The sequence below is a fragment of the Xiphias gladius genome, chromosome 10 (assembly GCF_016859285.1).
Source record: "Xiphias gladius isolate SHS-SW01 ecotype Sanya breed wild chromosome 10, ASM1685928v1, whole genome shotgun sequence".
Classification (NCBI taxonomy): Eukaryota; Metazoa; Chordata; class Actinopteri; order Istiophoriformes; family Xiphiidae; genus Xiphias; species Xiphias gladius.
In genome coordinates this window covers 23,970,864-23,994,475 of record NC_053409.1, presented here as the reverse complement: position 1 = coordinate 23,994,475, position 23,612 = coordinate 23,970,864, and the positions used below count along the sequence as shown (strand labels likewise).

The window sequence follows — 23,612 nt, the reverse complement described above, 5'->3', positions numbered from 1 at the left end:
GACTTAAAAGAGCGCCCTGACGGTTCCGCATGTTTGAGCCTGTTAAATACACGTCATGTGTATACCCTGTGTTCTAGATGTCCTACTTTCACAAGTGGTCTTGTGAAAATCCAGCATCGCTTTGGGCTCTACCGTGCATGCACAGTAATATTAAAAAGAATGGAAACCAAAAGCTGCCTAGGAGGCTGTAAATCAATTTGTATTGTTTTGAAACAGTCGGAAGTGATGTACAGTACATATGAATTTATAATTAATGGGCTCAATCACATCCTCAATTTCTTTCAGAAATTGTCAGGATGATGTTGTTTTGACAAAATACCTCTGACACAAAGACAGAAGTCAGATGCAAAAAACAACAACACGCCAGTGAACGGAGTGACTGTATTTTTTTTATTGTATATCACTTTTATTTGATGCTTTCACCGAAATCACTGAAAAACAAGCTATCAGCTAATCTAATTTTCCCTCAGTAGGTAAAACGGTTGTCACATCAAGGTCCATTTAGTAGCTTTTGTAAAGCTGTCGATCATATCACAATGATCTTCATCAGAAAACTGGTTTGCCCAGTTATCATGGAAACGTAAGAGTTTAACTTCGATTTTTTCGGAGCAACCTTAAGGACATCTGGTCCACGTTGGCTTAAACTCAGTCTCAGTTCATTCTTGACCTCGGAAACAGCAGTTAACAAAATAATCTCGCCTCAGTGTCCATTTAGTGTCTTTTCTGGAGCTTTCGATTTGATTTAAGTCATTCAGTGCGAATGTGTTTTGTTGAAACAGCCTTTTACAGCAGCACTGATGTGGCGAACCTCTACCTGGCCAAAGGCAGCGCCAAGTCTCTTCACGACATGATCGTCTACAACTCCCAGACCATCTACCCACTGTGGAATAACATGGTGGATGCCGTCAGGTCTGTGGGTTCAGATGGAAAGAGGTGACATCACTCAGAGAGCAGACTAGAGTGCGGACATTTTGCATTTAACAAAGCTTAGTGAAACCGTAGTGAAGAACTAAGGTATTTATGGCTAACTAATTTTTAGACTGAAGCACACAAATTTATCTAAGCTAGATAATTGCCTCTAGAGCTGCTCTGCCTCTGAGAAATGTTTCCAGAACTAAAACCAACTCATCATAGTAAAATTAAGAACAAATCCTGTGTTTGGATGATCATCTTCATGAGTTCAAACAGTCATTTTCCGCCACGCAGGGAGGGGAAGAATCAGAATGAAAAGACCTTTGGCCTTCCATCAGAGGATATTTTCCAAGCTATTTACAGGTTGGTGCTGAGTTCGGGTGCTGCAAATGCTTTGTTCTATAATTTCATCACTTTCTAGTTGAGTTTTAAGATTCTGTGTTTGATCCTAAAACATACCACCCAGGTCAGAAGAGGAGACGCTGAAATTCATGGGTCTGATGAACTCCTCGTGGGTTCTCGACGGACACGACATCGTGACCGCGTTCAACCTCTCCTGCTTTCAGACGATTGTAGATCTTGGAGGTGAGAGGCCGTAAAGTTGCTGACAGTGACACTCAGTGGAATCTGGGCTGCACTGTATTGTAGTGGGATTTCCTCTCTTATTAATTATGTTGCAGCAACACAGTGTTTAGATCTACACAAGGGGGTCTGTGTCTTCAATGTGTTAGGAAATCAATCAGGCAGGTTATTGAATACAGATTTACAACATCAGGAGTTGTTAGAACTTTGACTGTTACTACGAGCGACACCTTTCACCTGACACATGGTCATTTGATCCATAGTTCATGTGAAAATGTTTTTAGTGTAGCTGTAAGTGAAACTTTTTAAAATAATACTATTCAAAGGAATATAGGTAATATATAGTCCAAGTGCACTGACTGTAGTTTCTGTTAACATACTTCTAACTTCTGGTGTTCCCCAGGGAACCATCCTTGGTCCTGTGCTGTTTTTTTTTTTTCTGTTGTGATTTTGTGATTTTTACAGACACAATAACTGAGAAAAATCGGCATTTTGATTTCACGCTAAACAAAGCGAATATCTGTTGTTCATGTACTGACATTTTTCTGTGCGAATACTTCCCAGGTTGCACTGGTGCCCTGGGTCGAGAGATTGCGAAGGCATATCCCTCATCATCCGTCACAGTGTTCGACCTCCCGCAGGTCATAGAAATGGCTCAGAAACATTTCTGTCAGGAGAACGATGGCGTTGTATTTCAGACTGGTGAGTCTCATTCAACCTCATTCACCGTAACAAGAGTTGATTGCAAAACATTTAAAGTGATACTTTGGTAGGAAATTAACAGGCCCTGTTGTACATTGCTGGAAATATAAATCCGTTTATTGAAAATAACACGTATGATCATGAACAGTGCTATAGTTGAGAGAAAATCCAACAGAGTAATGCCAAGCAAAATGAATTGTGTGTTAAAAGTGGTGCAGAAGGCATAACTGAAAGTAATAACTATCATATTATTTTATCTTTTTACATTGATTTAGATCATTAAAATGATCTAAATTACACTGCATTACATAAAGGACCTAATGTGTCATCACATTAGGTAAGATTTACATTGAATTATTTTGCGACACTGTATCTTGCAACTCTGTTGAAAAATCAGATACATAGGTAGGATGGGTGTTGTATCTGCTCATATACTTACTGTATGTATATTTGTAACTTGTGTATACACTCACTTGTCAATTTATTAGGTACACCAGATAAAACTAATGCCGTCTTGATATAAATCCTTCCTTCGTGAAGGTTTTAGTGTTCCGTTTTTGTTGAAACTCTTTAAAGTGTTGAGAAAACAGTCTCAGCCACAAGGTCCATTTAGTAGCTGTTTTGGAGCTTTCGGTCCAATCACATGATGTTCAGCATCATTTAAAGACTTCTAGTCCATGTTGGTAAACTCCGTCTGCAGATGAAGATCATATGATATGAACGAAAGCTCCAGAGCAGCTAATAAATGCACCCTGTGGCGAGATTGTCTTGTCGACCGCTGATTCCAATGTCAATAATAAACTTTGAATCTCTGTTTTATGGCAGTGTTGACTCAACTTTATGACAGTAACTAACAGACTTCAGCCAAACAAAATGATCATGGAATCAACACCACTCTAACACAGCTTCAACATAAACTAAACATTATAACCTCCACGAAGGGAGGATTTATTGCAGGACTGCAGGTGCACCTAAAGAACTGGAAACCGGCTTTGCGGTTGAAAAGCTCTGCTTCTCACATGCCTTCTGTTATGTGAGCAGGTGACTTCTTCAGTGGTGAAATCCCTGCTGCTGACTTGTACGTTCTGGCCAGAATCATTCATGACTGGCCCGAAGAGAAGTGCCTGACTCTGCTGAAGAAGGTCTACGACACCTGCAAACCAGGTGAGTTTAAAGGTACCCTGTGGTGTTTTTCTTTTTTGGCATCAAACACTGAACGTAAACTTCTCGTGTTAACGTGTGTTTTTGTGTGTGCGTATTTAACTGGTAAATCTGTGGCCCCCTTTTTTTTACCCGACTTGTATTAAAACTGGATCCTGGTATTGTTTTTATCCACACTGCATTAACGCTCAGTCATTACATTCATCTCTTGTTAACAGGATTTAATCTGACTGCTGCCCACACGCATTAAAAGCATATAATCTGCAGGTACATGTTAGGATATTCTGGTCCTGCTGAGTAGAGGAGACTATGGAGGATTATGGACTTGTCCATCAAGCTTTGTTTTTCAAACGTTCACTGGTCTAAAGAAAGGGTAACATGAAAACAAATGTTCCATGCTTTTTTAGTACTCACTGTCTTTGCTCGTGTCTGTCCTCCTGGCAGGCGGTGGCATCCTGCTGGTGGAGGCCACGCTGTTTGAGAACAGACGAGGGCCCATCATGGCTCAGATCTTCTCCCTCAACATGCTGTTGCAGGCGGAGGGCCGGGAGCGTCCGCCGTCGGGCTACACCCACATGCTCAAGAAGACCGGCTTTCAAAACGTTCAGGTGTGTCGGACTGGCAAGTCCTATGATGCCATCCTGGCCGTCAGATGAGCTCAGACTGGCGCCGGGACAGTCGAGGGAGGAATGGCTTAAGGGTCTAGGAAAGTAAAGCACTTGAACGGAGATTTAACTTGAACATTTCAAGGCCTTGAAAAGGTTAGGGAAAGAACATGAAACTTTAAGCTCCGGGGAAAAAAACAAAACTGTTGTGCACATTGATCTCTGTTACATGTTGTGGTCAACCCCAGTGACTTTTTCCGATACTGTGTTCCACTTGTTTTTCAAGGATTATACTAATACAGACATTCTATGGATTGAGGTTGCTGCTGGATAATATTTTTAAATCCACACTTGCCTCCTCAAGTAATACTGTGAACATATTTCTGCATCTTTGTGATGACTCGGATCAAAGTGCAGCATCAGATTCAGTCAAAATCAACTGAGATTAAAGTAAAAATACGCATATTTGTCGTCTTTCCGAGTTCTAAATGAGAAAATTGATACCATTCTCTTGCCTGCATGGTTAATATGTCGCTATTGTCAGCAAACACTTAGCGTATCTTAGCATTAGCTAGCCTCCCTTTATCCAATGGCAGCGAATCCTTCTACCAGCACCGCTAAATCTCACTAATTAATGTGTTGTAAATCGTTCGTTTAACCTATACCATGAAGTGTAAAACCATCGAGTTGTGGTTTTATGGAGGTCCTGTTTTCCTCTTTTCTAATATTTATGCTAAGCTAACAGGTTACTGGCCTCATATTAAACAGACAGGATCGGGAGTGGTATGAAGCCTCTCATTTAGGTCTTAGTAAGAAAGCAAATGTCTTTCTGTTCCTTTACGAGTTCCCCACAGACAGCCAATATACACCAGGTCCAGTTATTAGATATTTTTGTATAATTGCACTGATTACAGCTTGTGAAGCTGATATTGATTTTTTTTTTAAGGATCATCGTGCAAGAAAACAGGCGATGCTTCTCTCAGGCTTGCCAGATATTTTTAACAACAGTTTGAAGCAAAAGATGTCGTTCAACATTTTTGCCTTTTGACTGTTTTTTAAATCACAGAAATACCAAAATCTGCTCAGTACTTGCAGTCAAATCTTCTTTACAATCAGCCAGGCGCAGCCACCTATCACACATGCCTGAATCAAACACGAAATAATCCTGGGTATCATATGAGATTATAGTTCCAATGTTTCTGAAGTATCATGGAGGTGTAATGTAAAAATTATAAAAAGCAATTATTGACAGATTTGGGATAGCTTTTTATGAATGTTCAGTCAAAATAGTGGTTCAATATCACGTAAAGATAGTGGTGCACAATATTTTTTAAAAGAAATTTTATATTTATAATCCTGGATTGGTTATTATTGACTTTTCATCTGATTTTCACTTGTTTTTTAATATTAAAAATAAATGGCGAGAATTTTCTATATTTTTTAAAAGCAAATATACAAAGAACCCCATCAACATATAATTTAACTGCAACATTTCCATCTAATGTACAGAGTGATATGACTTAAAAACATCAGTAGGAGAGCACTACGGCGATAAAATCATTCGTTCATAGCAGATGTTTTTTATGAACGGTGCTGCCGGTTTTGGAATCTGCGTATGTTTATTTATTTTCATTCTGCTGTCATGTTTCACAGGCAGTAACTGGAAGAAACCGTTAAGTGGAGACAAGAAGGGAATATTAGTGAAAAATAGGGATTTTTTTTTTTTTGAGCTGGAAAAAGTGAAGATCTTTGCTCTGTGTTGTGATGTTGTGTCCCCCACCACCCCCAACCCCCACCGCACACACACACGTTTACTGTGATGAGTTCCGGTTCCCCTCATAGATCAGACTCTGCAGAACTCAACCCTTGATGACAAACCTCAGTTAACCCCTGTCGTTCATTTGCTGGTGATAAAAAGTTCTCATTTCTTCGTGTCTTCTCTCCCAGTCCCAGTCTGAGGGCTGATTGGAGGAGAAATCCATTTACTACTGTTTAAATCTGGGTCTTAGTCATGTCGGTGTTCACTGTGCCGTTTTGTGTATTTTGTTTTATCATTGCTGAGGACAATGAGGATGTTGTATTAATTGGAGATTAAGTTTAGCAGCAGCAGCAGCAGCAGCAAGTGTGAGTAGACAAACTGTTACAGTGTTAAAAATGAACATGAAGAGTTTACACAATAAATCAGTTATATCATCTCAGCTCCAAACAGCTGCTAAATTGATTACATAGTGTGAGACAGAGTGAGAGGAGCAGCGAGAACTTGTTGTTTTTGTGATTTGCATGTGTTACTGATGAAGTGTGAATTCAAAATACCGAGATGTGCGGGAGAAACACACAAACACTGTTCCTGCTGTATCAATACACGGTGCCACAAGCTTGTTTTCTGTCTTCTGCTCATGCCACCGAACATGTTGGCAGCATGCATCCTTCAGATCATGTCACAGAGACACACACGATGTTTATTCTCTTTGACTGGTTCCTTTCTTCTTATTTTGCTCCTATTAAAAGCTATGCATGTGTAAACAACCCCGGTGCGCTGGAGTTTGTCAATGCATGTCTTTTGTTGTTGCAGTTTATTATGTTACGTAATTTAAAGGATTTTTCTGCACCGATCGCGCTCTTTGACATAACGACCATTTCCAGCTAATTGTGCAATTTTTTTTTTTTCGTATTTTCATTTATAACTATATAAAAAGAATTACAATCATAACCCTCTTCATATAAGTCTGATCTTAACCTGAGTAAATATGTTTAATGATAACAATGAAAAAGTAAATACATCCAAGTGAAGTGTACACAAAGTATTAGTTTCCAAAGTAAATTTCCATTATAGCAGATTTGTTTGAAGAGGAGTTTTGATCATTTGGAAAAACAAAAATTCATTTTGAATTGGAGTTTAAAATATAAAATAAATACATCATTTTCTTGGGTTGAATTTTCTTATTTTACAGATTCTTGGGGGGAAAAAAAAAGAAAACTGGAAGATTTCGGAACTTTCCTTTAAATGATTAAAGCCCTTATAGTAGCATTTCATCTCATGAATGATTTTGAAACTGAAATCAATAGTGGAATAATTATTACAGGAAATCCATTTTTTAATTATGCGATCTGTGGGGATTTAATGGTGTAATTTCAGCCAAACGGGGGAAAAAGAAATAGCTGCAATCTGACCTCTTCTCGTGAGATGCTTGGAAAGATGAAAATTAGATGACTGACCGATTGAGCAGGGGGGCTGGACTGAAAATAACACATGCAATGATCCTGAAGATTTCCCTCTTTGGACTGTGTGGAAAAATTAAACAATTTGGAAAACATTAATATCATAAGTAAAGTTGAGGTTCCTGAAACAGAGGAGCAGATGCGGGTGCAGATTTTTTTTTCTGCGTGTAGGAAACTTTTATTGGAGAAGGAAAGTTATTCTATTCTTTCTTTCTTTCTTTCTATTTCTCCTATTCTTCTAAATTGTATTCCCTTTCTCCTAAATCCCAGTTTAAGTGGGGTTTTTTTTGGTGGCCTGCCCCTTTAACAGCTAAAGCCGCACTTGCCAAAAAAGGAGTGACTGTCAGTCAACGGGGCAGCCGCGTCATGCGCACTCAGGGAAGAATTACGTTCACGTTATTATGTTGTTGACACATGAGGTGGCAAACCGGGCAACGTGGGTTTTTTATTGCCACTCTGGAGACACAATGATGATGCATTTTTTCCTGCATTAGCCCCTCGGATCTGTTGGATCACCGGCACCGGGGAAGGGATCCGGGGTTTCTGCCGCCCTCCAGCGGCCCACTCGCGGAGCTGCACCCCGCGCTTGGGTAACCTCCTCCCCGGCCGCCGCCGCCGCTCCGTGTTTGTGTATGTGGAATGCGGGTCAAGCGGAACTCACGGCAAAAAACTGCGCTTCACATCAAACTCAAACACCGGCTTGCATCGGCCTGACGTGCTCTGTATGTACTGTCCGATTTATTTTCAACTCTACACGGTTTTAATTCATGTGCATATCTGCCAGACTGTTCTTAACGGGCTATTTGAGCGAGTTTATGTCTGTAGTATGGTCGCACTAGCAGCCCGCTAGGAAAACGCGACATCGTCATTTAAAATGGCGCCAAAGATTAACCTCAGCCAGTGGATCGCTGGTAAAACCTGCCACCCTGAGTCCTGCTGGTTAGCAAAACAACACCACCGTGTTCATCAGCACCTTTCATTCGCGTGCTCACGTTGATTTCAGGTGGTTTGATTGAATCAATAATTGACCCCTAACCTTTGGCAGATAGGTGGTTGTGACCGGGGGAATTAATGAGAGGCACCGTATGAGCCAACGTTACGTTAGCAGCATTGGCTAATGCTAAATACAACTACGGTAACTTGCGTGTAGCTTTAGCCTCCGGCTACCGGGCTAACCGATATTTCTAATCGCCAAACGTCAGCTAAGTGTAAAGTACAGACTGTTCCTGCACCTGTAGAACAGAAGCCTTCTGATATTAACCAGTCTCCTTGGGGAGGGGGGGGTTGTAGAATAGCCATTTTAATCTAACGGACCTAGCGGAGCATTTTGAAAAAAAATAAACAACATTTACACTTGAGGCGCCGGGTGTGGGTGGGCCCGCATGTTGCATAACCGTAGTGGAAGATTAGCAATTTGGCTAACGTTAGCCAGCGAGAGTCTGCAGCCTGTTTGAAAAATGCGACGCTTCGTCGCGTTGCTGCGTTGACGCAAATTATGATCATACCGTAGAACACACAATCTCGCCTAGGTGTGTGTGTGTGTGTGTGACGCCGGGGTAACACCAACTAAAAGACGGATTTGATTTAGTCAGCTGTTAGCTAAGTCTAGCCGGTGGTTAGTTAGCTTTCTGCTGCCCGTTGGCTGGAAGAAGGGGTGTCACACAAATCGTGGCTAGCCTGCTGTTAGCCTGACCAGCTAAGTCAGGGTTAGCATACCCCCCCCACCCACCCCGTGCACGCTGGTAGCCCTAGACCCTGAGATATTTCCACCTGTTTGGAGTTTAGAGTCCTTGCTGGTGTGTGTGTGTGTGTGTGTGTGTGTGTTTTTGCACGCCGCAAGCGGAGCTCATAGCGCTGCAAGGCGTTGTTTCCTGTCTGTGTTGCATGTGGTAATTTGTTGTCATCGCTGGAACAGTGACTGTGTGTGTGTGTGTGTGTGTGTGTGTGTGTGTTCACATCCCAGCGGGGCCGGTGTGCTGTCAGATCAGCAAGGAAACAGGTGGAACAGTGACAAGCTGTGTAGTCCTGCCTCGCTGTACTTGCCCAACAAGTATGCCAGGGATAACCTGGATTCAACTTGTGTTCGTAACATACAGGGCTGCAACTTATTATTAATTTCATTATCGATTTATCTAAAGATTATTCGAGAGCCCCAGCAATTAGTTGTTTAATTGACAACGTCAATCTACAGAAAATTAATTGGCAACTGTTTTTGTTGATTACATAATTGTTTTTTGTTTTTTACCAAAAATGTAAAATATTTGCTGTTTCCAGCTTCTCAGATGTCAGGATTTGATGCTTTTCTTTGTCACACATGACAATAAACTGAATGTCTTTGGATTTTAGACTGTTGGGCAGTCAAAACAAGACATTTGAACATGTCACCTTGGACTATGGGAAATTGTAAGAGCGCCAAGTGTTTTTTTTTTTTTTTTTACTATTTTCTGTTTTATAGACAAAATGATTAATCAGTTAATTGAAAAAATAATCGGCAGATTAACTGATAATGAAAATAATCGTTAGTTGTAGCCTGATACTGATTAATCATTCCATCTATGGAAGATTAGAATCACGTAATAACAGCGAAAAATGTCCATCGCAATTTCCTGGACCCCATTGTCATCGAATGTCTTATTTTATCCTGACCAACAGCCCCAAACCCAAAAAAATATTTAATGAATATAACGTAAGATAAGGAAAAGCAGAACTTTTTTTTTTTTTAACGATCTTAAACGATTAATTGATTATTAAAATAGTTTCTGATTACTTGTCTGCACTAACATTAGCTGCGTCCGTTTTTGAGGCTGAACCCTTATCTCACTCTCAAGTGCTCAAGTTTTTCTTTATCTTGACCTCCTGTCTTGTTGGTGTAGTGTCCCTACACCGGAGCTCCGGCGACAGACGACGATGAAGAGAAGCAGGCACCCCAGCAGCAGTGATGACTCCGACAATGGAAGTAAGCAAACTATTGTCTCTGCTGACTCATTCGTACCAGGCCCAAATATAGTCCTGAATGAGGGATGGTACAACTCCGCCACCTTCCCCAAATTCACAAGTGAAAGTGCGAAGCAGTAATGTAAAGTCGGCAGATCAGAGGAAATGCCCACTTTTAAATTACTCTTTAAATACCACAAAATCTAATTTTGGCTTGAAGTAAATTCTTACTTACAGGTAACGATTCAATATCTTTACTTTTTGGTTGTTTCCATCTGTAAAAGTTACATCTTTGTGTCAGCCCAGCACTTGGGCCGTTTTCCAGCCATTACTAAACAGCCATTTCCTTTTGGAATGACGGTTTCTTTGTCAGAGTAGTTGTTTTGTCCTGAAAATGTATCTTCAATCTTGCTACTGTCGGTATCAGTAAATCTATACTTCAGGTTCAGGAAGTAAACAAAGAGAGGGAAAAAGAAAGAAGGGCGGCAGATGGGCAAAGAATAAGGAAAAGCAAAAGACGGACTACAGTCTGAGAAACAGGGGACAGAGTAGGGACAGGAGGCGCATTAGGACCTTTAAAGACATTCTGGCAGGACAGGCAGACAGGCTGAAATCTGAACTCGGTGAACGGTTTCAGAAACAGCTTGTGGCATCTGTTTCATCATCCATAAAATCCCAGACGGGTGAAGTCTTTAACACATTTAACGAAATGTTGGGGTAAGTTGTCAATCACAGAAAACCACGCGAGCGAGTCGATGCTTCCCTATGATTGTTTGGATTTTCTTATCACCCCACATATCCGATGTGCCGTCTGGTGCAAAAACAAAACTCCAAACTCTTACTGGAAATAGTTTTTCGCCTGGTCTCCATTCAGGGTTTTGTGAGGTGAACGGTTCAGTGCTGTATTCTATGACAAAAGAGTTACTCCCGTTGGAAGACTGAGCTAACTCTATCTGCCGATGAAGGCTGAAAAAGGTGTCTTGAGAGCCCTTGAAAAAGCTAGAAATTGGACTTGAAGTTAAGAATTTTTTGTCGAGCTATTTGAAATGAGTTTTTCAAATATATCTCTGACAAGACAGGTTAAGGAAACTGTTAAAAATCTGCGCTGCTTACTTGGACACACATACACAGATTGATTCTTTAACATGTAAAACACATCAAGGCATAAAATACAGTGTCTTTATTGCCTCCACGTGTAAGATTTGAAGTCACAGTTCTTCAGGCTTTCGAGCTCCAACATTTAGTGCAAATCAAGGCTTTGCTTAGTTTTATCCTGGTGTCATGCAAGTGATCTCAAATGGCAGTTCACTGTACTGTCAGTAATTTTATAATTAGAACAAAGTCAAATTAGTAACTAGTATTGAAATGAAATTGAAAACAGAAAAAGTCAGTTGCACCATTTTGACTATCCAAATGAGCCACGCATGTATAAGTTTCCCCCGATGGGGGAAATCCATAGGGTTTTTGAGGATGGGAGGTTGTTCATTAGAGCAGCAGCAGAAACAGACAAGGAAGAAGAAATGCTGAGACCTTTGTTAACACTCCGGGGTGTTTCTCCTCCAGGTAACTCTACCTGCTGGTCCCAGCATTCATCACAGCCGAGGAGGGGCACTGGACAGAAACCGTCCGAGGTACGTCTGTACACTCAAACTCACCATCACGATGTTGAAGGATGATTAGATTCTGATAAATACATGTATAGTTCCTGGGTCTTGAACAGTCTTCTGGTCTCCTTGTTTATTCTTGTTATGATTTAATTATAGTTTTATATGTTATGTTTAAAAAAAAAAAAAAAAAAGAAAACACTTCACGAAAAAGAGAATTTGATAAATATATTTAATAATTTAAGGAACATGTTGAGGTCAGACATCAACACTTATCAAAATATCTGTACAATGAGTCTTTATTCGGTGGAGTCATTTATGCATTTTGCCACATGAGATAGCGAGTCCTTGAGAATGGCAACGTTTCCGTCGTTATCTACTGCACAGTCTGTGGACTTGGTCCCTGCAGGCCACTGTACACTCCCTTTGACCACTGGCCAGTCAAATTAAAGCAAAACAGTGACGCTGGCCTGAGCAGGATCCTGATTGGCTGGTTCCTGTTCGGCTGGCTGCACACAGCCTGGTAGTTTTTAGACATTGTAAACACTGATATACAGTATCTCTATGGAAAAAAGGAATATGTCTTTAAAAAATATGAAATCATTTAGCCGGGCTGCAACTAATGAATTTTTTTCATTATCAATTTATCTAACAATTATTTTATTCTTTAATTGATTGATCGATTAATTGATTATTAAAAGTTTCTGATCCTTCGCAGCTCTATAATCTAGATTGTAAAGAGAATTATTGTCAGATATTCTCTGTATAGCTTTGCAAAAATTTAAATTCAGCACGCTTAAGTCCGCATTTCCTGCAACTTTGGGGCTGTTTTCAACTTTATTCCAGATGAAGTAATTGACTGCGATTTACTAGTGTTGCAGAGGCCAGAATGAGGACGTGTGATTACTGCAGAGGTATAGGGAGGCGTCACCACATCCAAATCCTTTCATTGTGGTGTTTTCTCTGGCTTCCTTTTGCACTTGTTAATATTTTGACTGAAGATTCGAGACAGGCTTTGTGGCTTTGCAGGCGGCGCCTCCTTTCCTCTGACGGCTGTAAACTGCCCATCAGCAAAAAGCAGATCTGAAAAGTATTCCTCTCTACAGTCAGAGCAACACTGTAGTAATCAGTCACCGTCACCCGCTGTGACGTATGGTCGTAAATGCAGTGAAATCTTTGACTTGTTTGCCGACTGTTGTTGTCATGTGCCGCAGGTATTCAGGACGGACCTGATCACAGCCATGAAGGTGCACGACTCGTACCAGCTAAACCCCGAGGACTACTACGTCCTCGCAGACCCGTGGAGGCAGGAGTGGGAGAAGGGGGTCCAGGTCCCCGTCAGCCCGCAGTCCATCCCGGAGCCCCGCGCCAGGTAGGACAACACAGGGTCTGCCGTAAGAGCCGAAAGTCGCAGGTGTGATCCCGCCAGGGTTTCCGCCGCTGGAGGAGGGGCTCGTAAAGTTAAGATGTCAGTGCTTTGTGTAGAGCAGGCAACGAATTTAACAGCTCCTCTTATACAGTCAGTGCTGTGCCTCGAATTTGATTTGAGTCAGATAGCGTGGTATCCACCAGGGACAGAGTTGGAGAAAAGTTAAAGAGCAAAACCTGTGTATGCCAGAGTCATTCGGACAGAGACTGAAAAAGTTGCGCTCCAAGTGTCGCTTAAGGGCCCCCAGTGTTTCATCTACCAAAAGGACCCTGAAACACGTAAAGTACTAGAGCTAGACCGAGGGGTCGGACGATATCAGCTTATTCCAGTGTGTGTCAGCCAAACCACTACCAAGATGTTAAACAGGCGTAAAGTTTTCCATACCTGTGCTCAGAATAAGTAGACAGATTGTACATGCTGCCGTCGTTCATATGCAGGACAGTCAATTTAAACGTCTCCGGCTTTGTGGTGCAGGGTGTTGGCAGAGAAAGGGAAGGAGGTCATGTTTGTCAGGCCAAAGAAGCTGATCCGGACGTCGGGCACCGAGGCGCTGGGCTACGTTGACATCCGGACGCTGGCGGAGGGGATGTGCCGCTACGACCTGAACGAGGAAGACGTGACCTGGCTGCAGATCATCAACGAGGAGTTTGCTGAGATGGGTGAGTCACAAAAGTGATGAAAGTCTGGGAGTTAGTTTTTAGGATCTCATTCTTAGATCTGATTTCATTTAGAAGATCGGAACTGTTAGTAAAATTACAAAGTAAACTTTGAATCCCCAATCGCTGTGGATGAAAAACTTTTTGCCCTTTGAATAAATATTATATATATAAATTAATATACAGTTGCTGGATTCTCTTTTGAGCCTCACACTTGCAGACTCCCTATGTAGCTCTTTTCATTGTAGTTTGATTCAGCGGTAGTTGGTACCTTGCTTATTGAGCAAAAAAAAAAAAAAAAATGAGAAGAAAATCACAACCCATAGAAATATGCTACCTGTGATGTGGGTTTGCTGGTTTAGTTTAATGTTTTACTGGATGTCAGTGGGCCGTTGAATTTGAAAATGATTCTGTACAACGTGAAGCTTGAAACGTTGCAGAAAGGAAATTGGGTTTTGGTATCTTTTTTTTTTTGTTCTTTTTAAAAAAAATCATACTGTTGTAAAAACAGACCCAGACTGCAGGTGTACAGTCAGGAAAAGTCTTTTTTCAGAAGAGCCATCGGGGCTGAGAGCCTGCACCGCTTGTTTGCGATTCCTGCGTCTTATCCTGTTTCGTCTTTCCCGCCCTTAACACCCTCTCAGATTCTCTCCATCTTCTCCCCGAGCTGAGAAGATGGATTTGTTTGCTTCTGAGGTTTTGGGTTTTGTTTCCACTAGAGACTCCTGTTGTAATTTCTCCGATTGATTGCTTGACTCTGTTGGGTAAAAAGAGTTTTATCTCCAAATTGTCAGCTGCTAAGGAACAGAGAAATGAGCGTTTCGAGTTAATTCAACAAGATTTAAATGTCTCACATAACGATTTTGTAATTTTCTCGACTCACAGAGAAGCATTTGATACTTACGTATAAATAAGATTGAAAAATTTTGAAAGCTGGACCTTACTAGAGGAGGTTTTCATGACAGCAGGAAGGGGCGTCTTGGGGACTTGGTGACAAATTGTGCCACGTTGCCTCCGTCTGTTTGCAGCCATGCCGCCGCTGGACGAGATCACCATGGAGCGGGTGATGGAGGAGTTTGAGCGCCGCTGCCACGAAAACATGACGCACGCCATGGAGACGGAGGAGGGCTTGGGCATCGAGTACGACGAGGACGTGGTGTGTGACGTCTGCCAGTCCCCCGACGGGGAGGACAACAACGAGATGGTGTTCTGCGACAAGTGCAACATCTGCGTGCACCAGGTCAGAGGTCGACACACAGACTCACTTTAACTCACTTGGTATGAGAAGGAAAAAAAAATTAATTGAAAAGAACTCTTAACTTTTAAAACATTAAAATTTAGACGAAATACTTTTTTGAATTTTTACTGTGTGATATACAGAGTTAAATCTCTAGATACAGAGATTACTGGTATCTTCTATTATGCTTTTGTTTTGGTCCGGATGACGTTTATTCAATATTCTTTCTTCCCCTTTTTCATGTATCGATCAGTTGACCCTGGTACATTTCGTTTCCAGCGTTGTCGCTGCACGAGTTTAAGCGTCTCCCACTGTCTGTCTCGTTTCCATGACTTTATGTGTAAGAGTATCGGCTACATATCGTCAATGCAAACTAAACGATGGGACTTTGCATCGAAATTTCAGCGTCCTCTCAGTTTCCCGTTGTGAGAATAAAGTCTCGCTCTCACTACCTCAAGTAAACTCACTGAGAAGAGAGTAAAATGCAGCATGAGGCAAAGCTTTTTATTGCAACCACTGCGTAAAACAGCAACACACACAATCAAGGACGCTGGCTTTAATTCAGAAGGAAGCACGAACATTAAGTAGGAGGCAAAAATGAATAAAATGAGTCAAGTCCAGCATAACCAGAGGTTCCATGGTTCATGGTGTGTAATAATAAACAGACATGAATTATGACAAAATGTTCCTTTAGAGGTAATGTCAGCTTTATGCCTCCTTACCTGCCCAGTAACATCGTAATATAATAAGTCACAGTGTGACGTTTAATAAATGATGATGGAATATGTGGTGTTTATGGTCCAAAGTGTTTAACTTGGGCAGTGTATCACCAGCTACATCGCTGTTTGGCAGGATTATTGCAGGTGAAGGACCCAGACATACGAGGGTTACGGAGATTTTGCTGAAAATCGCAGCTAAGATGTGAAACGATGGAGCCACCAGCCAGTTTTTAACAAAAAATAGTAACTTGGTGGCGTCAGGACTAAATGTGGTCTCCGTGAAGAACGTCTCGCTGTGGTTAAAAGCAAAATGAAAACGACTCTTACATGTCAGATCAGCTGTTTCTGTGGTTTCATCTGACTGACACACACACACACACACACACACACACTCTGTCTTCACTTGCCGCTGCTGTATTGATATCTGCTTGCAGTCTGGAAGATGAGATGCTGTCTGTTTGCATTCCTGACCAGGCATGTTACGGCATCCAGAAAGTCCCAAAGGGCAGCTGGCTGTGCCGGATCTGCGCCCTCGGCATCCTGCCAAAGTGCCAGCTGTGTCCCAAGAAGGGTGGAGCCATGAAGCCCACCCGAAGTGGAACCAAGTGGGTCCACGTCAGCTGTGCCTTGTGGATTCCAGAGGTGAGGACAGATTCTATCTGTATACAGTCTTCAGCATTGTTCGTGTGTGTGTGTGTGTGTTTGTAAAGCATTTTTAGATACAAAAAAAAATACAAAATTATGTTTGCTCTTCTCTATCTCACAAGCAGCAACTCAACACATGAAAATAATGTTAAAAGAAATGTTCTTGAATGGGCATAAACAGAAATTTCAGCAGTGTGATTTTTTTTCCGTGCCTCTGATAAACTCAGCGAAAACACGGTAAAAATGCTGATGAAGCCGCTGCAACGGAGCACGAGGCAGGGTTATTTTTTTATTCCAGTAAATTAATTAAGACCTAGTCGATCCATCACCGCAGATGAAAAGCCAACAATCACGTTTTACTAATTTGCATCAGGCACTAATGTCAACTTTAACATTCCGATCACTGTTTCATACAAGTGCTCTTGTTTCTCCCCCTGTTTGTAAACAAATAATTTCTACCCTCGGAAGTATAAGGTTTAACCACAAGTCTGAGTTTGGATTCTTTAGATCGACCAGAATCTATTCAGCTTACAAAGCAAAGCAAGACTTTGCCGCCGGCCGAAGTCTGTAAAAGAAAATGAAATTAAAGGTAGATTTTACATGATTGCACCTTTTAAAATGGTAGCTTTCCAAAAGACCAGCTTGTATTTTTTTGACGTTTCAGAATATTGACTTTGTCGAAACGTCACGCAAAACGTACTGAAAGTGTTAGCAGCTTGAAGGAGCATAGACCCTCAGCAAACCACTGATCAAACACCGACGGCTGTTTGTGTTGTGAAAAGAGCAAAAACAACACGGCAGGTTAGAGGTTTTATTCCCACTGGAGCATCAACTGCACACATGGGGGAGATTTAAGACCCTGTGTATGCAAACATCCACTTCTCAGCATGTGTTGGTGTATTTGCATTTTCTAAATTAGTCAGCAACCCCCGCGCTGACTTTTGAACGCGTTAAATGTGCTGTGCAGGTGAGCATCGGGAATCCTGAGAAGATGGAGCCGATCACCAACGTGTCCCACATTCCCAGCAACAGATGGGCTCTGATCTGCTGCCTGTGCAAAGAGAAGACCGGAGCGTGTATACAGGTAGAGTCGCCGCTCACATTTCACTCCCGCGGACACAAAGACATTTAATGAGACATGAAACGCGCAGCGGGACCTGTCCTGCCAGTGCGTATCTGTCGGCGCCGCGGCGCGATGCTGCGTCGCTTTCCTCCGCTTTTCACTGCCAAACAAACGTGGGAAAGGAAATTGTAATGATTTCACAGCTCAGCAGGGCGGAGGAGTGAGGAGGCAGCAAACTGGGAAAGCACATTTTCTCAAAAAGGCAAATGTCTGTTTTAAATTAAATTAAATTCCATGTATCAGAGGTTTTCCCTCCTTAAAGTGACAAGACTGACACCACAAACATCTCACCGGTTGTCAATATAACCCATCAGTACAAGTGTGTTACCAGATATAATGTAGGTAAAACAGATGATGATTATATGGATGTATCATTGGCTGTTTAAGGGTTTTAGTTTGTATGTGTTCTCGTTGGAGGACAAGGCTCCTTATTCAGCCGCCGCCATGTTTACCAGCTGGAATAACTCGCACAAACACCCTCCGCTAATTAGTTTCAGACACCGGAAGTAGAGGAAAGAGTGAGTTTGGAGACGCTGAGCGGGTTGTGAGCGGCTGCTGGTGTAGAATTGAGACGAGTGCGGATAAATGAGGCATGCGCCCGGTTGGCAGTCTGTTCGGTTCACCCGGCTGAAACGAATGCAGTCTAGCACAGCCGCCCTGCAATAAACCCTCCCTTCACGACGGTTGTAATGCAGCATTCTACCAGCAGCTGGAGAACGAACGGAGAACGACTCGACCGAATGGCTCTGATTTTTAAACCATTCACAGGTCACTTGCCGTGTCCTAATTCCATACTACCCACTAATTATAATCTGTATACTAATCTTCACTTTGCGATACTCAACACTCCTACTTTGCATATTCTGATTATTAACACAAAATATCAATAAATATTAGGATGTATTATTATAGATTATAGATTAAATTACCCAGCAGTACATAAAATTGCTAAAATTAGCTCCACCTTTACCTGCTTCAACATTAAAGCTGCAGCATTATTCCATCAATAATTATAATACAATTATTTGATGTTTATTAGTCTGAAACGGGCCGTTCTGGATATTGAGTACTTTTACTTTTGGTACCTTAAGTATATTTTAATGCTGATACTTTTTGAATGCAGGACTTTTATTTGTAACAGTATTTCTACACTGTAGCATTACTACTTTTACCTAAGTAGAAGATCTGAGTATTTCTTCCATCACTGGCTGCAGCTAACAGATATTTCTGAATGAATCAGAAGGACCTTTGGTCCATGAAATGTCAGGAGACAGTCAAAGAAATGCCCAAAGCTCAAGTTGACATTTTCTTACCTAACGTTCCTGCACTGTAGCACCTGAGTGTGGACACAGTACACACTCAAAACCTGCTCATAATCAGTGTGTAGTATGGATGTGGGATACGGCTATAGATACAGATGAACGTCTCACGATACCGCGTCTTAGTAGGAAACATTTAAAGTGTTTATGTTCAATGTGTTTTGTTCTTTTTAATGTTTAAAAGTCTTAACTTGTCGTTCTTGTTGCCGCTGAAGTGCTCAGCGAAAAACTGCCGGACTGCCTTCCACGTGACGTGCGGCCTCCACGCCAGCCTCGAAATGAACACCATCCTCACCGAGGACGACGAGGTCAAGTTCAAGTCCTACTGCCCCAAGCACTCTGGGCTCGAGGGGGCCGAGTCCAGAGACGGAGACTCGGGAGGCGAGGAGGAGAAGGAGGGCGCCAGAGACAAGAAGGGCAGGAGGAGAGGCAGGGTGAGAGGGGAGGAAGACGCGGCCTCCTCCTCTCTGTCCTCCTATGTGGCTCCTCAGCTCATCGACAGGGCGCCCGGCGACCCCGAGGGCCTCAGCAGCCGCCAGCAGGAGAAGAGAGTCAACCTTCGCAAGCTGAAGCTGCAGGAGATGGAGGAGGAGTTCTACCAGTTTGTGGAGGTGGAGCAGGTGGCCGGTCACCTGAAGCTGCCGCCGGAGGTGGTGGACTTCCTCTACCAGTACTGGAAGCTGAAACGCAAAGCCAACTTCAACCAGCCCCTCCTCACGCCCAAGAAGGACGAGGAAGAGAGCCTGGCACGCCGCGAGCAAGAGGTGCTGCTGCGACGCCTGCAGCTCTTCACACACCTCCGCCAGGACCTGGAGAGGGTAGGTTTCCACTTCGCCTGCATCAAGGCTCACAGGAGCACAGGGAGCACAGGGAGCAGCAGAGGCCGGAAGGGAAAGATCTTCAAGAAGAGGGAATGACTGCCTGTTGGCCAAAGAAATAGTTTAAATAAATCAATTCTGAAGGTGCAGTGTATTGTTATTGAGCTCCAGAGCAGTAATTCACCTGTTACAGCAGCGTAAGAATCAGGCTAAAGACGTAGGAAACAAACGACAGAGCTGTTTAAAATGCAATAATGACTGAGTCCAGTAGTGCAACTCTGTGAGCAGGTAGAAAAACAGGCAGCCACAGTGTCTAGGTATGAATAATAATACAACCGGAACGGGTCCGTACGTATTTGGACAGTGACGCACTTTTTGTAGTTTTACCTCCGTACACCGCCGCGGTGGATTCGAAGCGAAGCCATCAACATGTGGTTTTCGTTGGCCACGTGCGCCACAGGGCAAGATCCGTTGTGATGGTCCACGGAGGCAAAAACTGTGTCGCTGCCCAAATACCTACGGACCTCACTGTAACACAGATTCCATGTAAGGCATGTTACATAGAAAAGAATATTACACCATCTTTGATGGGGCTGCGACTAAGCAGTCAAGTTGTTTCTATCATTGACTAATCTCTTGAATATTCCTTTGATCAATAGATTGATTGATAAGTTTAGATTTAGTTTATTTATGTGCACAAGTAAGAAGAAACAACACAGTGTATTAAGGGAGTAAAAAGGTGGGATTTAAAAAATGTAAATAGCACAACATACGGAAAAAAGAAAAAAATCAAATAACCAGTAATTAAATGTGCCAACGAGAAACTATTCATCAAAATCCCAGCATTTTGCCCCCCCCCCCCAAAAAAAGAGCTTGAATGATGATGGTACACGTTCCCCAGCGGAGCTCCCCCAGAATCTGATAGAGAATCGACAGAGTTGTTCAGTCGATAAAATGTCGCACGTCTTTAGGAGTCTCTCGTCCAATCAACAGTCCAAACAGAACAAAGGCAGCTGGTATGTGCTGCGGTTCCAGTGGTGGAGGATGCTGATCTAGTATCAACCTCATGTGTCTCACAGGCTCGGGTTGAGATCAATCTCGGACCGGGACACTTCTTTCGTCAGTGTAGTTCGCGTTCGTGTTTCGTTTCTATCGTCGTTCCTCTCGCTTATCGCGTCTGGTCCCTTACCCCGAATCTCGCCGTTCGGTCTTGATGGCCGCCGCACGGGTGCGGTTCCCGTGGATAGGTGGAATAGGATGAGAACTTGCCGACTAAGTTGGCAGCTGTAACACGCAGGCAGGGCTTTAACAAGGCCCCTCGCCGCAGGCTCGATTACAGGAAAGCTGCATCACAGATCAGAAGTATCGGTGGGTATGTAGGGAATTTTTTTCTTCCTCCCCCTTTCTTTCTTTGTCGTATTCATTTTGGTGTCTCCTGACCCGCCGCTCCTCAGGTTCGTAACCTGACCTACATGGTGACTCGGAGGGAGAAGATGAAGCGCTCGTTGTGGAGAGTCCAGGAGCAGATCTTCCAGCACCAAGTCAGGCTGCTCGACCACGAGCTGCTCACAGGTCAGTCAAATTAACAGTTCAAATTAATCTGTTCCCTAGTCTTCAAAGTATCCTGCGTCATCTGGTCAAACACTGAAAGGATTCTGATTCAAAAGTTTTAATGATGTTAATAAGGCCAGTTTCCTCCCGCGTTCCGCGGACGGCCACAAAATCTGAAATAAAATCTTCATACGAGTGGAAAAGAAAAACGTCTTTAACTAGATTTTAATTCCAGCCCCACAGGAATTTGTAGAAAGATAAAATCATAGGATCATATCATCACAATATGATGCCACTGAAAGTCAGTAGAGTGTAATATAGAAATATTGCCCTAATTTAGTAAAAACACGGACTCTGTTTCAGGTGATCCTTCAGCAAAGGATTTGGAGAAGCTCTTCTCTCTGGGCTGGTTATCCTCTCAGGGATCCGGGTCTCGCTCCTCCTGGAGCCACTCTGGACTGAAAACCAAACGAGGGTCTGTAAAGCAGGAAAAGAGGAAAAGCGGCGACAGGAAAAGCCCGTCCGACTCACCACACGCTCACAAGAAGGACAATCTGAGCAAACCGCTGGAGACGAAGGACAGTAAAAGCTCCCGAATCAAAGAGCCCGGCCCCGCCGAGGCCGCGGGCGATGCCAAAATCCCAAACTCCGAGACGGGTCAGGAGATTCAGCTCCCGAAGCTTCAGAAGCCAGAGGTCGCTCAGGAAACGGTCGCCGTCAAGCTGCACAAACCTGACGGCAGGAAAGGTCTTCGGAGGGAGGCCCCGGGGCCCGAGCACGAGGCGCCGAGCAGGGGGAAACGGGACAACGACCACGAGCAGGAGGAGAGGAGGAGGAAGAGGAGGAGCGAGGTGACGGACAGCTTCTCCAGCCAGGTGAAGAACAAGTTTGGCTCAAAACATCTGGAGAAAACGGTGTCCATCAGGCTGGTGGACATCAGAAACTCTGACACCGACGACTACTTCATAGACGAAATGACCAAAAGAAGCCCCGTGTCTCTGGAAGGGACGGCCAACACTAAATTTAACAAAGCCAGCGTGGGGTCAGACGCCGCCGCCGCCGCCAAAGCCAACGGCTGGCTGAGGAGAGCGCAGGCGAGCGGCTCCCACGCCCCCAACGGACCCGTGGGCGGACACCTTAAAGGCTGGGGGAAGTTCAGGATCCCTAAGAGGAGCGAGAGGCCTCTGACAATAAAGGAGCAGGAGCAGGAGGAGGAGGCGGAGCAGCGCAAGCCGCTGCTGAGGCCGCTGACCAACACGCCGGAGCCGTCGTACCCGAGAACGCGGCTCCGCACGGGGACGGAGAACGACGCCGACGGCGAGCCGGAGCCCTGCCTGAAGCGATGCCACTCCCACCAGCTGAGGGGCGACGCGTCGCTCGGCCGCCGCTACGGGTCCGACATCATCCGCCGAGGCGTGCTGGCCTCCTGATGGCGGAGCAACACTTTGAAAAAATAAGCTGCACTGTGTTAGTGGGAAAAGGACGACGGTCGCTCTTTGTACCTTTATTTTTCTCAATGCCTAGATAGAAAAAAACAGAGCTGATATTTATTTTTTATTTGTAACATATGTAAAACTGGGAAATATTTTACTTTTCACTTTATTTTGAGCTAGTTTTAAAAAAAATTTTTTTTTTTTCTTTCTTTCCTCAAAGTAGAAAGATGTCAAGTTGCCACTTAAACGCTCGCTCAGATATTTACAAGCAAAAGCATCAACTAGGGAGAAGTTGTGATTGTTGCTTGGGACCATAAGCTTGCAATGTAATTTGTTTTTGGCATAGTATTAAACTCGGCCATGAGTCAGTTGCACTTAGTCGGAAAGAGCTGAAACAGATAATCCTCATCCCGTCAGCCACATAGGACTCTAGAGGTCTTTTTAAAAAAAAAATCTAAAAAAATCTAAAAAAAAAAAAAAATCAAGCTTCAACATCCAGAAACGGAGTCAAACTGCCCTTTTATCGATGTGTAAACTCCAGCTGTCATTGTCTCTCCAGTCTGTGTCCTGAAGCTCAGCGTTATGAATTGAGAATCCACAAAAGAGAGAAAAAAAAAAAAAAAGGAATCGAGACTGACGTTTTACTTGTCATCAGCACTTAAGTGTAATTGAACTGCGATCGTATCGTATCCATCATGTGCCTAACTTTTATTTGAAGCGTTTGCACTACGAGAGGACGGCACAGGTGTGAGGTATGAGTAGAGTTATTTTTACACTGAAAACTTAAAAAAGCGTTTTGTACCCTCGGCCGCTGCTGTACTACTACTGTTATGCAAAATGAATCTTGTTTTGTCTTTGTCTTAAAGAGGAATAAACACTCTGGAGGACTTCAGTCTGCGATCCGTGTCTGGTGAATGCTTTTTCCTGTTCTTGCATTAACTAATGATGAGGCTCTAAATTTTT

The 23,612-nt window shown here is 43.1% G+C and overlaps 2 protein-coding genes across 8 annotated transcripts in view; both read left to right on the top strand.

Annotated features, from left to right (window-relative positions):
- asmt2 (acetylserotonin O-methyltransferase 2) overlaps positions 1 to 6,475 on the top strand; it is an 8,197-nt gene extending 1,722 nt beyond the window's left edge. Inside the window, exons 4-9 of the mRNA XM_040136643.1 lie at positions 780 to 909; positions 1,207 to 1,275; positions 1,379 to 1,497; positions 2,059 to 2,196; positions 3,238 to 3,360; positions 3,802 to 6,475. Of these exons, the coding sequence (XP_039992577.1) occupies positions 780 to 909; positions 1,207 to 1,275; positions 1,379 to 1,497; positions 2,059 to 2,196; positions 3,238 to 3,360; positions 3,802 to 4,013 (791 nt within the window). The 3' untranslated portion in view covers positions 4,014 to 6,475. The remainder of the gene's footprint in view (positions 1 to 779; positions 910 to 1,206; positions 1,276 to 1,378; positions 1,498 to 2,058; positions 2,197 to 3,237; positions 3,361 to 3,801) is intronic.
- Positions 3,872 to 23,541, top strand: jade1 (jade family PHD finger 1). 7 transcript variants are annotated; one of them, XM_040136640.1, is made up of 12 exons: positions 8,245 to 8,316; positions 9,528 to 9,584; positions 10,055 to 10,137; positions 11,679 to 11,746; positions 12,934 to 13,091; positions 13,623 to 13,807; positions 14,833 to 15,044; positions 16,235 to 16,402; positions 17,373 to 17,489; positions 19,063 to 19,665; positions 21,120 to 21,237; positions 21,580 to 23,541. In XM_040136640.1, exons 3-12 carry the CDS (start codon positions 10,089 to 10,091, stop codon positions 22,644 to 22,646), a joined length of 2,745 nt encoding a protein of 914 aa, XP_039992574.1. In that variant the 5' UTR covers positions 8,245 to 8,316; positions 9,528 to 9,584; positions 10,055 to 10,088; the 3' UTR covers positions 22,647 to 23,541. The 7 variants fall into 7 exon arrangements, with proteins under 7 accessions (XP_039992576.1, XP_039992569.1, XP_039992571.1 ...); XM_040136642.1 differs by lacking the exons at positions 8,245 to 8,316; positions 9,528 to 9,584 and adding an exon at positions 3,872 to 3,965; XM_040136635.1 differs by lacking the exons at positions 8,245 to 8,316; positions 9,528 to 9,584 and adding an exon at positions 7,606 to 7,903.
- The last annotated feature ends 71 nt before the right edge of the window (positions 23,542 to 23,612 follow it).